Genomic DNA, 13,832 nt, shown 5'->3' on the forward strand with positions numbered 1-13,832 from the left:
AACAAACCGCCTAGGAAGCAATGCAGAATCCTACAAAAGATGTATGCAATAATCATAACCACAAACAAAGAAAAATAAAATGTACAACAGGTATTTATTTCATAAATATTCACTTCTATAGGAGAGTTTACAAAACTTAACTTGATGACCTTATGAGAGATAAATGCTTACCGAGTCAGGGTGGTGGATAATGATAAAGTTATTCACTCCTTCTGGGAGGCTTGACAATTTGACTCCGACCATGATAGATATCCAAAACAGATGTATCTGCTAAAACTTCATTGACCCCAAAATAGGTAATAAGTAGTAAATAATTTGGATACGACATGAAGATTTGTAATGGATTAGCTATGTTTATACAAATCAGAACAGAGAATAATGAATAAATGGAGGAAGGATGAAATATACACACTTCAATTTTTTTTGAAAGGCAAATAGAGTGTATAATGATTATAAATAAGGCAGGAAACATGAAAACATAAACACTATAAGGGGCTAAATTCAACCACTGTATAATTATACACATAGCAGAAAACATGAAATCATAGTCACTATCAAGGGACAACATTTTGAAACACACACTTGACAGGAGGGATTTGGGTTTAACACCCCACCCATTAGGCCCCACGCCCCACCTGAAGGGGCGAAATTACTAAAAAACCAGGATTAATAACGGTAAATGATTACCCGACACTATAACGGGTAATCATTTACCGATCGTGACATATAAACTCGACAGTTTGGGTTTTGAAACCCATTATTTTCAAAACCCAAATTTCCCTCCCCAAATCACACCCTCTTCAATCTCTCTCAAAGCTCGGTTCCACCACTTCAATCATCTCAAAGGTCGGTTCTAATCATCATCAAAGCTCCCACAAAGACCCATTCCATTACATTCAAAAGGTAAGTTTTGATTTCAATGATTTTCACATTTCAAGTTTGAATTAGGTCAATGGTTGAACACTAGGGTAGTTGATTGATGATTAGAGGTAGGTTTTGTTGTGTTTTGTTGCCTGAAATTCCATGAAATGAGTACGGGCACAAGTGGGGTGCATTTGGGTCTGTTTCTAGGTTCACTGTAATATCGGAAAATCAATTTCCGATATGATAATGGAAAATGATTTTCCGATATGGTAATGGAAAATGAATTTCCGATATGACAGTATGACAGTGCAGACTTCCAAAATTTATTTCCAATATTTAACCATGGCATGTATTTAACTTCCAGGATTACTTTGCTGATTTGTTGAGAATTGGAAAAGATCAAGATAGATTTGATGTGTTGTGATTAGGAAAGTTGTTTATTGTTTATTGTTTATTGGAAAAGATTAAGCGCTCAAATCATATGCTTCATGTGTTGTAATTAGGAAAGTTGTTTATTGTTTTTGTTTGCTTGTGATGATGGTTGCTTGACCTTAACACAGCTAGAAATTTAATTTAATCACATTCACATGCAAACTAACAACTAATTCTCTATATTTTCCTTTTCATATGGTTAGTTGCTAAACGATTGATTGGAAATTTCCTGATTAAGTAAAAAAATGACTCAAATGATATGCTCATATGTGAAAATGCTTTACTTATTATGACAAGTATTGTTAAATTTGTTTGTTTTGCACAGATAGCGAGAATGAAGGGCGGGAGGAAGAGGTCACGACATGCTTCTACTAGTGAGGATCCAGCGGATCGACACGAGCGCTTTCATGCTTCTACCAGGCGCGGCGACCATATTGCAGCCACTCAGGCGGTAGAGGCTTCAGCTCCGTCTCCATCCCCATCTGCTACTCCGGTCGAGGCTCTGTTAGCTACTCCGGCTCCATCTGCTACTCCGGTCGGGGCTCCGTCAGCTACCCCCGCTCCGTCTGCTACTAGGGATGCGGCTGAGCTGGATCCTGCTCCGTTGTCTCCGATGACTGAGTTACCTCGTCAGGAGACATCTTCTTCTGAGCCTAGTGGCGAGGAGTCTTCTTCTTCTTCTGAGCTTAGTGGTGAGGAGGAGGAGCCTCTTATTCTGCAGGAGGAGATTGATGCTGCTGATGTTGTGCCAGATGTGGTGCCAGAGGGCGGTGCGGATGACGACCTCATCCAGAGGGTGGCACCGTTTCCCGGGGGGCCTGAGGATCTGTCGCTTCTTGCGCATTATCCTGACCACAAGGCTCCTTGGACGTGGCAGGCACTTCTTCGCACAGACCCGCGGTACGTGGACCGTCGGACATTGAGGGTGGCCACTGTTGGGGGGAAGGTATGGAACCTCCCCTGTGATGGCGATTCAGAGGCCCACACACATGTGCGACAGCTGCTGCAACAGACGGGTTTGTATCACCTGCCTTGGTGCGGGTTACCGGAGACAGACCCAGCTGTCATACTGGCCCTTGTTGAGAGATGGCATGAGGAGACGAGTAGCTTCCACATGCCGTTCGGGGAGATGACTATCACCCTGGACGATGTGTCGGCTATTCTCCATCTTCCCACAGGGTCGAGGTTCTACACTCCGGGCAGAGGGGAGCGAGATGAGGTTGCAGCGCTCTGCGCCCAGCTCCTGGGAGGATCTGTTGCTGATTATCTGGCTGAGTTTGAGGCGGCGGGTGGCCAGAACATTCGGTTCATTACTCTGAAGACCATGTACACGTCTGCTATGGATGGTATGTCTTAATCATTACTTTATTAAGTTGTATTTATTTTTAGCGTATTATTAATAACTGTTAACTTAATTCATTTCATTGTAGAGGGACGCTATGAGGATGCTGCTAGGATCTGGCTGGTGAACCAGCTTGGTGCCACCCTCTTTGCCAGCAAGAGTGGTGGTTACCACACTACTGTCTACTAGATCGGGATGCTTGAGGACCTCGGTCGCGTGTCGGAGTACGCGTGGGGTGCGATTGCGCTGGCATCGTTGTACGAACAACTGAGTCGTGCTTCCCGCAGGAAGACAGCGCAGATCGGTGGGTTCACCTCCCTCGTGCTGTCATGGGCGTATGAGTACATATCCAGCAGCGTCATTATCAGGACGGAGGTCCCCGGCTACACACAGGACCAGCCTAGGGCGCAGCGGTGGTCCACGTCTCGGATCGCGCATTCCGGACTCGATGAGAGACGAGTCATGCTCGATGAGCTTACAGTGGATGATATCACATGGACCCCTTTTGAGGACCATCGAGATGTTCGACCGCGGGATCCCAGGGCCCTCTATTCCGGCTACATCAGGACACCTTACGGTCGGTCTGTGAGCCGACATCTACCAGAGCGGGTTATGCGCCAGTTTGGCTTCATACAGGACATCCCTCGACACCCCTCTGAGATCCAGACGACGGGGTCCCTTGCTGAGACCACAGATGCTGCCTATGCTGAGTTTGAGCCGCACCTCCGCCCTCAGGGGATACCTGCTACATATCCGGGAGAGGCGGTGGAGGGTTACATGAGGTGGTATAGCAGAGTGTCCCATGTGTTCATCATCCCTGAGGATAGGAGGGAGGAGCTTAGTGCCGTGGTAAGTTTGGATTCTAAACTTGTATATTATTTTTATTCATTCAATTGTGATTTTTGTTAATGAAATTATTTTTGTATATTATTTTTATGCAGTCTGCCATACGTAGGGGTGTGGAGTTGTTGGAGCAGTCCCTGGAGGTGCCAGGTGCTCTTGCTCCAGGGACACAGCCCCGAATCCTCACGGAGAGGCCGCTCGATCTCTTTCGACGGAGTTCCTTCGTTGGTACCCAGGGAGTTGCCTTTTCTGCTATTCGAGGAGCCGCATCTGCGGGAGGCAGAGCTCGTGGAGGCAGAACTCGTGGAGGCAGAGCTCGTGGAGGCCGACCCCGTGGAGGCGGAGCTCGTGGAGGCAGAGCTCGTGGAGAGGGTGATCCTGGAGAGGGTGTTCGTGGAGGTCGAGCTCGTGGACCCAGAGGTCGCAGGGGGCGGGGTCGGGGAGAGTGATTTGATTACACTTGTTATGTGGGATCCATTATTATGTATATGTTAGGACTTTTTATGTTATGTTATGACTCTTGCCTCGTTTTATTTACATGTGTTATATTTTTAGTCTTAATATTATGACTCTTATAATGAAAAAAACAGAAACAACGACAACATATAAATAATTCAAAGCATGTAGTAATCCATGACAATAAGTTAAACGGTTACACAACCAAATTAAACATAAGCAACACCGAAAACAAAATTATTCCTCTGTGATATCGATGAAGTCATGGGGTCCGCAATCTTTTGGGAATACCTTCACTAGGTTGGGCAATGTTATATTAAGATAACAAACAGTTCCTCTAGGTGCAAACACAGCAACCTGCAAGTGAAATGTATACTTTAATTAAACCATGCTTAACTGTCCAAAAAAAGAAGCAAGTTTCATGTTTAGGTTTCAGACCTTTGGGAGAACGAGAACAGATCCAACAGTTATGTCATTCGCAAATTCACTGTGAGTAAAGGCCTTGCGGTGGATGCTAGCATCAACAGCACCCGTCGGGTCCTAAATTTTTGAAATCGTTTGAGAAGTAAATAAGAACGGTTAGTCAAGGGGGACCAAAAACAAGGCCTTACAAAAGCAAGGACAAGACATACCTTGAGGGTAACTTTCGCATCTCCAAACCCATTGGGAGTGCAAGATTTGATAACAGCAACAACATTCTCCACCCTCTCAACGTTCGCTGTCAGAGAGCCCAGCGGAGTGGCTATTCCCCACTCTTGCAGGGCTGATAGCCAAGCATGTGAGTTGAAATCAGGATCGGTTTCGGTTGATCCATGATCTAGCACACGCCTCACGATTTCCTGGGTCGGAATGAGTGGTGTGTTAGGGGTGGATCTACGGGCATACATGGCAGCCTGGATGGCGCCAGCCGGGCCAGGAATGAGAGGACGAGAGCTGCCAGAGTTGTTGCTTTGACCTTTGCAATGGCGGAGGAATGGATTTGGGTCTTGTTCCATTGTGTAGAATGAGGAGTAAGAAGAAGAGGCAAGACACAATAGACAGGAAGATGAGGAATGAAGAGTAAGAAGAAGAGGCAAGACACAACAGATATTTATAGCTCAGGAGTGCGGTCAAAACATTTAAGGTGTACTGGTGGATGGTAGAAGAGTGGTTGGGGCTGGTGGTTGAGAGTAATGTCAGGGTTGGTGGTGGAGGGTAATGAAAATGAAAATGACAAGAGTACATCAAATTAACATTACCAAAAGTACATCAAATTAACATTACCAAAAGTACACGCATGAACCTGCCAATCTACGATGATGTCTAGATTTTCATCATTAACAACAACCTGTGATAAGGGCCACATTCTACCAAATTACAGAGAGTTTACAAATTAATATTACACAATACAAGAACATTCAATCTGTGGTGATGTCAACATAGTCCGCATGACCACTAAAAGCACCAAGCCAAGCTTGGAATTGTGCATCATACATGCCTAAACGTGGACCATATAGGTTGCGCCAGTATTTGGAGGCAAGATCAGCGTGTCAATCCCACTGGGGACCAATAGTCGGCATAGGATGTCCAGGAGTTAATTGGAGCTGCATTTTAGAGAATAACCATAAAATTAGATAACTTCCACATACAAAAATTAATCGACAAGCTAGTAGGCAACTAAAATATTAGTGTATTTGGTCAAAATATACTTGTACCCAGTGATTTATCACATGTCCAATAGCTATAACAGTATGCTCATCTCGTGGGCCGGCTCCTATCAGTGGAAAGTATGTGTTACAACCCATAGAGGATAAGGATACGAGAACCAATTGGTACTTTGTGGCAACAAGGTATCCCATCTCTGGCAGTTGAAACCATTTGTCAGGGGTGGCCGGGTCACCAATAGGAAGAGTGAGACGATCATGTAAGCCATAAACAACATTTGTGCCCCACATCCTATTATACATTAACACATTGGTCTCAAGTTCTTGTATCAATGAAGCCCTAACCCAAGGCCAACCGTCCTGACCGGCGGAATGCCCCAGTAATGCAGCAATGGATCTATAGCCACAGTTACCATCATCCTCAACATCTGTAACTGTGTCAATATATGGATGGAGAAAGGCTGGAAAGTTACACATGAAATGGCTTGTATCAGACTTCTTCACACGCTTCTTCCTCTTTGCTGGTTGTGAAGACTTCTTTTCCTCTTTAATCTTCTTGTCAGTAAGTTCAAACGCTGAAGGATCACGAGTCAAGGATCCTATTGCTCGACCCTTGGGTTGTTTGCTCTCCTTCAACTTAGCAGTGCGGTTGGACTTTATCTGAAGCTCAGGAGTACATAGTGTACTCCTTTCAGGACAATATATCGCCTGAAGCTTCCTCCTTACCATACTCTGCCCTCCAGTATCCAAAGAATGGAAATAACGTGTCAGTGCCTCAACTTCTGGGTGCATCTCTCCATGGTTTAGTCCGCAAATATCTGAGCTGCCAGTATCTGCAACAGGTACATGCTCCCAACTTAGGCTCTTCCAGAATGGATGAATGGCCTCGTACGGAATCCTCTCATAATCTGCAAGTTCACAGACATGTTACATTGAATCACAAATATAAATAATTGGAAGTAGTTGACAGGAGAGTGGTTGACCGGTAACCTGCAAGTTGACAACCGCAAGGTAGTCCATGAGTCTCTCTCAATAAGCAATCACATCTGCCGCCGCAGGCTCGCATTCTTGTCAGTTCAACATCAATGAGTTTCAGGCATTTGATTGACACAAATGCCCTAATATTTGTGTAGAAAGGGGTCTTGAAAAGGTGATCAATTTTATTCATATTGCGCTCAAACGATGCTACTATCTCAGTGTGACGATTGGTGGTCAAACTATGCGACGCATCCCATGATGTGGCCAAGTCACCCTTACTGTTCCGCAACATCAACTTCAAGCTGGCATGTGCACCTTCATCCCTGCAAACCAACATCGCACATGTAAGAATTAATACTGTAATAATCTATGAAATGAAATACATATAACAAGTCATAACATAATTTTTGTACCTGTTACTTGTTGTTGTTCCAAAATGCATCACATGATTTGTCCATGCCTTGGCAAATTTCTGCTTGTGGACCAACCATGTAGTAGAACAATAAGTGGCAAATTTCAACTTGTGTTTATGCTTGCACATGTTAAACAATTCAATCCAATGAGCTTCAAATTCTGGAACTGTTGGAGCATCTACCAATTCGGCCCACTTGTCCATAACCTCTTGAGCAAAATCATCCGTGCCAACATACTCTTTGCACTTTGCTAAAACACACTTGTTGATGTGCCACAAGCATAGTAAATGGGTGGTGGTGGGAAGGCTTTGTGAAGCAGCACTCAATAAGGCAAGATCTCTGTTCGTCACAATCACTCTAGGCAACCTGGATTGGTCGAAAATCAGAGACTTCATACACTCCAATGCCCAAATGTAGTCATTTGTGGTCTCACTGCCAATGTAACAGAATGCTATTGAGTATGTTTTATCCGTGGAGGTCAGGCCAACAATCTCGAGCAAGGGTAGTTTGTATTTGTTGGTCTTGTATGTGCAATCCATGATCACTACATATGGGAATGTGTTGAAAAGTTTGACGGCATTCGGATGAGCCCAAAATATATCTCTAATCACTTCCGATCCGGGTTCATTTCGTTCGAAGTGAACATACTTCTCACCGTCCAACTTCTTCAGCAAGTATTGTATCTCTGTCAGTGACCCACGAACGGATTGTCTGAACCGCTTGCAAACACCATAAATTTGTTGGATGGTAGTCAAGTTTGAAGGATCTTTTTCCTTCAAGGACGCCAACATCTTTCAAGGTGGAACCCAAGTCTTAGCCTGATTTATCACGTCCTCCTTCGCCTCACTATTCAGTCTACCAGCGTAATTGTGGCCAACTAGTGACTCAGCTGCGAGATGGATGTGTCTACCGTCCATCACCTTCAACCACCAACCTTTATCATCTTTCGTACGTCGTCCTTTTAGCCTAAAAGGACAACCTGTCTTTTGTATTGACGTTCCTTCAACAAGATCCGGTTCTCTGTAGGGAATATACGCACCATGCTTCTCACACCCCAGAATGACATATTCTTTTCTTCCCTTCGCACCACTATCAGACTTTGTTGTCACCAAAACAAAATTATTTGCCATAGAAATGTCGCGAACCCATTTCATAAGATCATCTTTCAAAGGGAAACGCTGTTTCAGGATAAACAAGGCATAAGGCATAAAACAAGGCATAAACAAAGCAAACAAAGCATGCAAAAATTTGTGCAATGAGTACCTGATCAGTATGATACAAATGAGAGACATCTATAGATATAATCGGAGGTTCAGCTAGTGATGGTTGCTCCTCTGGATTATCATTTTCCAATCCAGCAGCATGTATCAATTGTGATTCACAAAAAAAAAGGACTCTGTCATCCCTGGAACAAAAACGGTAAATCAATAACCGACCCTAGAACGGTAAATAAAATTCCGGTCCTATAACGGAATATCATAATCTGATACATTAACGGAAAATCATTTACCGATTCAGTTCACGATACAGCAGCCTAAGTTACCAACTTAACTAACTAAACTAACTACTTAAACTAACAACTAACTACTTAAACTAACTATAAATAAAGTACCAAAGCTAACACCACTTACCAGAAGTTAAAAGCTTTCCCTTGGTGGTGGTGGTGTAGGTGGTGGTGGTGGTGGAAATGTGGAGATGGTGGTGGTGGTGGGAAGGTGAAATGTGAGGGAGGAGTGGATTAATGGTAGAATAAGGTAGTTTGGGCGAGTTATGGGGGGCTGGTGGGGGGTTGTTGGAGGGAGGAGTAATGGTGGACGGGTTGGTGGAGGGAGGAGTAATGGTGAAAAGGTGATCAAACTGCCAGATTACCAATCGGTAAATGATATACCGATATCAATATACGAATCGGTTAATGATTAACCGATATTGTTCTTCGTGTTCTGGGTAATGGGATAAAGGTGTTCATACTGAGGAACAATAACGGGAAATGATTTACCGATTGGTATTTTTACATCAGCAAATCATTTACCGATGGGTAATTTTGGAATAAAAAAAAAAGGCTGGGGCGCGTAGCCTAAAGGGTGGGGTGCCAAACCCAAATCCCTTGACAGGAGGTTGACAAAGAAAAAGGCTAAACTTATGTTTTGGAAGGGCTAAACTTTATACATGGTAAACTTCTAAAGAACTTGGGTGAACAATCTTTCAATGTGAACAAAATCCACACTAATTTAACTTTTGAATTCAATGTTTACATATACAATGTATCCAATCTATCAATCTATAACTTAATGAGAACAAACGTACCTAAGTGGACACATACTGCCAAAAACCCAATCTATTGTACAACCGACCCCAAGTGATAAAGACCATAACATATATTAGAAATTGGGAGAAGAGTATTGTTACCCATTGATAGACAGAGAGTAATGTTACAAAATCTCATGAAGAACCCAAATACAGGTTGATACATAGCAGTAGAAATTGCTCTAGTAATGTAGAAATCTCATGAAGGCACGCAAATGTGGTGTGTCAATAAATTGCTCTACTAATCCGATATAAGATCAATTAAAAAATTAGCTAAATTAGTTTAGTTCTTGCAACATTAAGAAGTTAAACTCTACTTTAACCTATAATACTATTCTGATTCTTGTTATTGGATAAGAGCAAACTATTTCAAGTTTAAAAATTGTTAACCTGTCCAATAATTCACCTCTAAATCACTTACATTAGTGGAATGTACTAAATTCTCATAATAATTAGAGAATAAAAAGCTACATAGTGATGCAGTAAAAATAGTTGTATATAACAAATACATATGTATTTGATTAATCATGGAGTTTTGTATTAGAACATGTATTCCAATTTTTGTATATATTTGGCTGTCACAATTTCTCTTAGTATGGTTAAATTTGATATGTTTTGTTTTAGGTCATTTCATAATTCATATTGTGCCTAGGGGGAGAAACAGGGTTAATAATGGAAATGAAGACAAAGAAGGGCAATAAGTTATAGAATGAGGAAACAGTTGGGAGTGATAGACCACTCACTCTTTAAAAATTTGCGTTATCTAGATTTCGTTTTTTTTGTTATTAATACCAGATATACATTCTAGACTCATATCCTAAAAAACCTTTAAAATTGAACAAAATCTAACCACCACCTTCTTCATATATCAAATCGAGCTTAAAGCCTAAAATATCAATACCAGCCTAAGCAAAACTAAGGAATCAAATTGCAATTAAACTATTAAATTATTATGCACAGCAGCGAATAAGGTAAATATGCAAAAGTTCAAGATGAATCACATCACATTTTCAAAATTTTAAGGCTTGAGTAATAACATATATAGACACCATGTGGCCTATAATTATGTGGTTGCGTCTATTCTTCCTTCCACTTCTTTCCTTGTGATGCAAATTGCCTATATTGTCCAACTTAAATAATTCACTGACTCACTGTTCATAAACTTATACCTCTTGTAGGCTGTAGCATTTTGTTACTGTCATCCAAGAAAATGTTAAATGAAAGTTCCTTTCAGATTCACAAACTTTCATACGTGAAGGACATAAGGTAAGAGGCATTAGATAGGTGACGACCATCAAATGATGCCACCATTTGAATGAAAATTGGATTTTGAGAGTTTGTAAGATGTATTTATTACAAAGACAGTATCTATGATAATCTATACAATAGGAATAAATTAATAAAGAAACCTACTATATAAATGCAATGTATGGGTATCATTATCAATCTACATTTTAAGACCGGAAAAAAAAAAAACTACAATATGGAAAACTTAGGACACTGAAGCCTGAAGGGTACTCCAATACATGATTTGATAACTATGCCAATAACCTTTGTCTTATTCTTTAGTAGGTTGACTTGAAGCAAAATAGTGGAAGGAAGATCTAGACTACCATTTCTACAGCTCAGACCATCAATTAAATATGCCTTTGTCAAATTTTGTAAAATTGCAAAGCTACTTTATTCATATTCTTCCTTTGGGAATCAATGTTGTCTTGACTTCTTGGTAATGACCATGCAAATGATGAAAGGTGGTTTCCTCTCAAAAAACAAAATCAGTACCTGGTGATCTATTTGGAACGGGTTGAGCTGTGGTTTGTGTTGAGCTTTCCACAGTTAGATCCCATGGTACCACTGAGAGATATATACAGAATTTTAGTCACTGGATAAAAAAAGATGTGTGTTTGTAAGCATAGCAAAAGGTAACTTACTAAAATCTACTCTTCTACGTGATCGACTTGCACCAGAAGTTGATGATTGAGATCTTACTCGAGGCCTCTTTGCTCCTCTGCCTGATGACATAAGAACATATTCAATATAAGTGTCTTTTGCAAACAATGGTTTAATGTAACACATATTATTCTAACCTGGTTTTCTATTGGATAAACGAACATAAGAGTGATCTAACTGGTTAGTCACATCTGTATACAAAAGAAAATCACTGATTTAAATTCTTGAACAATGAGGAAGACCAAAGCATGACCTGTTGGAAGTTAACAGAAGGAACAAAATGAATTGATCAATATAATGTTAACTAAATGAAAGCAAAAGGACATACCACTTAATATTGAAGACATCAAATGTGTTGCTGTAAGAATGATGACAGTAATTGATTCAAGGAGATGACTCCAAATAAAAGTGTTGAACACAGAACCTGGTGATCAGTTTCGTGGATAAGGAAGAGAAAGATGATGAATACCACCTCTATATATTGATCTGGCTGAGCAATGGAATAGAGATAGTGGTAGTCTATACCTTTGAATACTATTATATTTACTGTTGATCTAGTTGTGGTTAAATAGGTGTAGTACAACCCATTTAATGTAGAGATATGAAGTACCAGATTTTGTGGGCAAAAGTAAAATCTGCTGACATATATTTATGATAAAGTTTATGTAATAGAAAAGATATGGATTTTTAAAACAGTAGCTTTGATTACATGTCAAAATATAGATTATTTAGATCAAAATAGGAAAATATAGTTGAAGGAGATAAATATGATATATACCAGTACAAAAATCATTTGTAACTTATAATTTTAAATGGTGAATCAAAATCAAAAATTGACTATAGTTGGTCCCAAAGCCATGAACAAAGTCGTCCATGATTTATCTGGTATCATTGCATTCTGGCATTCAAATAAGATTACATATGCAGCTTCGGGTGGTGTTTGCTTTAGATGTGCTATATAAGGTTCTGTATCAGCGCACCTGCGCCATATCTTGTCTCTTGATGCTTTAATAGTTGCTGTTTTGTATTTCACTGCTGGTGGGAAGACATTTACTAGGATGCTTGACTAAACTACTCACAGGGAGTTTTCTTCTTTGCTCTCAGAAATGGTGTACACATCAATAGCAATCTACATCATGCAACAACATTCAAGATAAAAAAAGACCATATCTATGTGCCTACAATCAAATTTACAACAATTAGCTTAAGGTCATTGATGACCCGAGGTTTATTCTATGTTTATCGAGTCCTTTTTGCCTCTTTATTCTTCTTTTTGAGTCCTTCATTTAGTGTTGAGTCAAGTTGGGTCCCTTTATAGTTCATAATTGCATTTGCATTAGTTTAGGCATTTTTAATTTATTTATTTGGTCTTTTTATTAGTTTTAGTTTGAGGTTAATTCTTATGTTCAGATTTGAGCTGAAATCTTGAGAGAATATGAGAGTTGATTGCATATTAGGAGTTTTATTTGATGAATTGAATAGATGATTTCTGAATTATTGTGATTAAATGAGTGGATCCATGAGTTACATTGGTGGAATGATGGTTTGTTAAGATTCCTTGAAGGTTTCAGGTGTTTTTGATGGCTAATGAAGTTGATTGAAGACCAAGTAATGAGCCATGATGATAGTTGAAGAAGGAGTTACAAAATTCGGAGAAGAATCTGATGAGCCACGCATGTGCGCCACCTGTGCCACGCACATGCGTGGCTGTTCTGTGAACGAAGGGGGGAATCTGGTGAAGACCACGCATGTGCGCCCCTCAGGCCACGCACATGCGTGGTGGTTCTGATGGAAAAAGCTGAAGGAACGTGGAAGCCACGCATGTGCGCCGTTTTGGCCACGCACATGCGTGGTAAGCAGACCTAGGAGCGTTTTTTTGACAGATCATCCACGCATGTGCGTGGAGGAGGCCACGCACATGCGTGGCGGGCCGCTGGAAAGTCTATAAATTAGGATTTTGTGATTTCTTTTAGGTATCTTTGCATTTTCTGAGCAAAACTTAAGTTTTAGTTTCTTAGAGCTTGTGGGAGGCTTCTTGGCACTCTTGATTCAGGTTTTTGCTCTTTTAATTTGCATTATGAATTTCATAGCCATGCTTGGCTAGTTTCTCTTTGTATTCTGGGTGAAGTGAACCTTAGTTCTGATTATGGTTTAGACTTCTCATTTTCTTATATGAATAAAGTTTCTCTTCCATGTATCTTTTCTCTGAATCAATATTCTCTTGAGTGCACACAAGTGTTTTGCTTTCTTCTTGCACAACGGAAGTTGGTGAGGATTAAGGGACTTGGGATTAGATTGATTTGTTTGCTATCACTTAGGAATAAGGGTAGAAACTTATTGTGTTGGCCTGAACTTATAAACTTCATTCTTCAATTGAATTGACTAGGCACTAAGGAATTAGGTTTGGCAAATGAAATTGAATGTTTTACTTGATTAAGGAATTAACAAGTAGAGGTAGAGGCTACATCACCATGGATAAGGATTCTAAACTTCATATAAGAACTTGATTTGAGAAACATAATTGGACTAAGTGGAGCTTTGCCCAGGGTACTTCTTTTCTGAATTATAATTCTAGCTTTAATTCACAAGTGTTTTTCACACAACCAA

General features: G+C 40.6%; 2 protein-coding genes across 2 annotated transcripts; one reads left to right on the top strand and one right to left on the bottom strand.

Annotated features, from left to right (window-relative positions):
- Positions 1-3,228: 3,228 nt before the first annotated feature.
- LOC130731602 (uncharacterized) lies at positions 3,229-4,290 on the top strand. Its single transcript, XM_057583881.1, has 2 exons — positions 3,229-3,487; positions 3,580-4,290. The coding sequence occupies exons 1-2, from the start codon at positions 3,251-3,253 to the stop codon at positions 3,928-3,930; spliced, it is 588 nt and encodes a 195-aa protein (XP_057439864.1). The 5' UTR covers positions 3,229-3,250; the 3' UTR covers positions 3,931-4,290.
- A 3,192-nt stretch (positions 4,291-7,482) lies between these two features.
- On the bottom strand, positions 7,483-8,338 carry LOC130731603 (uncharacterized). The gene is made up of 2 exons (XM_057583882.1): positions 8,235-8,338; positions 7,483-8,149 (listed from the first exon to the last, which is right to left on the bottom strand). Exon 2 carries the CDS (start codon positions 8,123-8,125, stop codon positions 7,766-7,768), a length of 360 nt encoding a protein of 119 aa, XP_057439865.1. The 5' UTR covers positions 8,126-8,149; positions 8,235-8,338; the 3' UTR covers positions 7,483-7,765.
- Positions 8,339-13,832: the final 5,494 nt, after the last annotated feature.

The sequence above is a fragment of the Lotus japonicus genome, chromosome 1 (genome assembly GCF_012489685.1).
Source record: "Lotus japonicus ecotype B-129 chromosome 1, LjGifu_v1.2".
Taxonomy (NCBI): Eukaryota; Viridiplantae; Streptophyta; class Magnoliopsida; order Fabales; family Fabaceae; genus Lotus; species Lotus japonicus.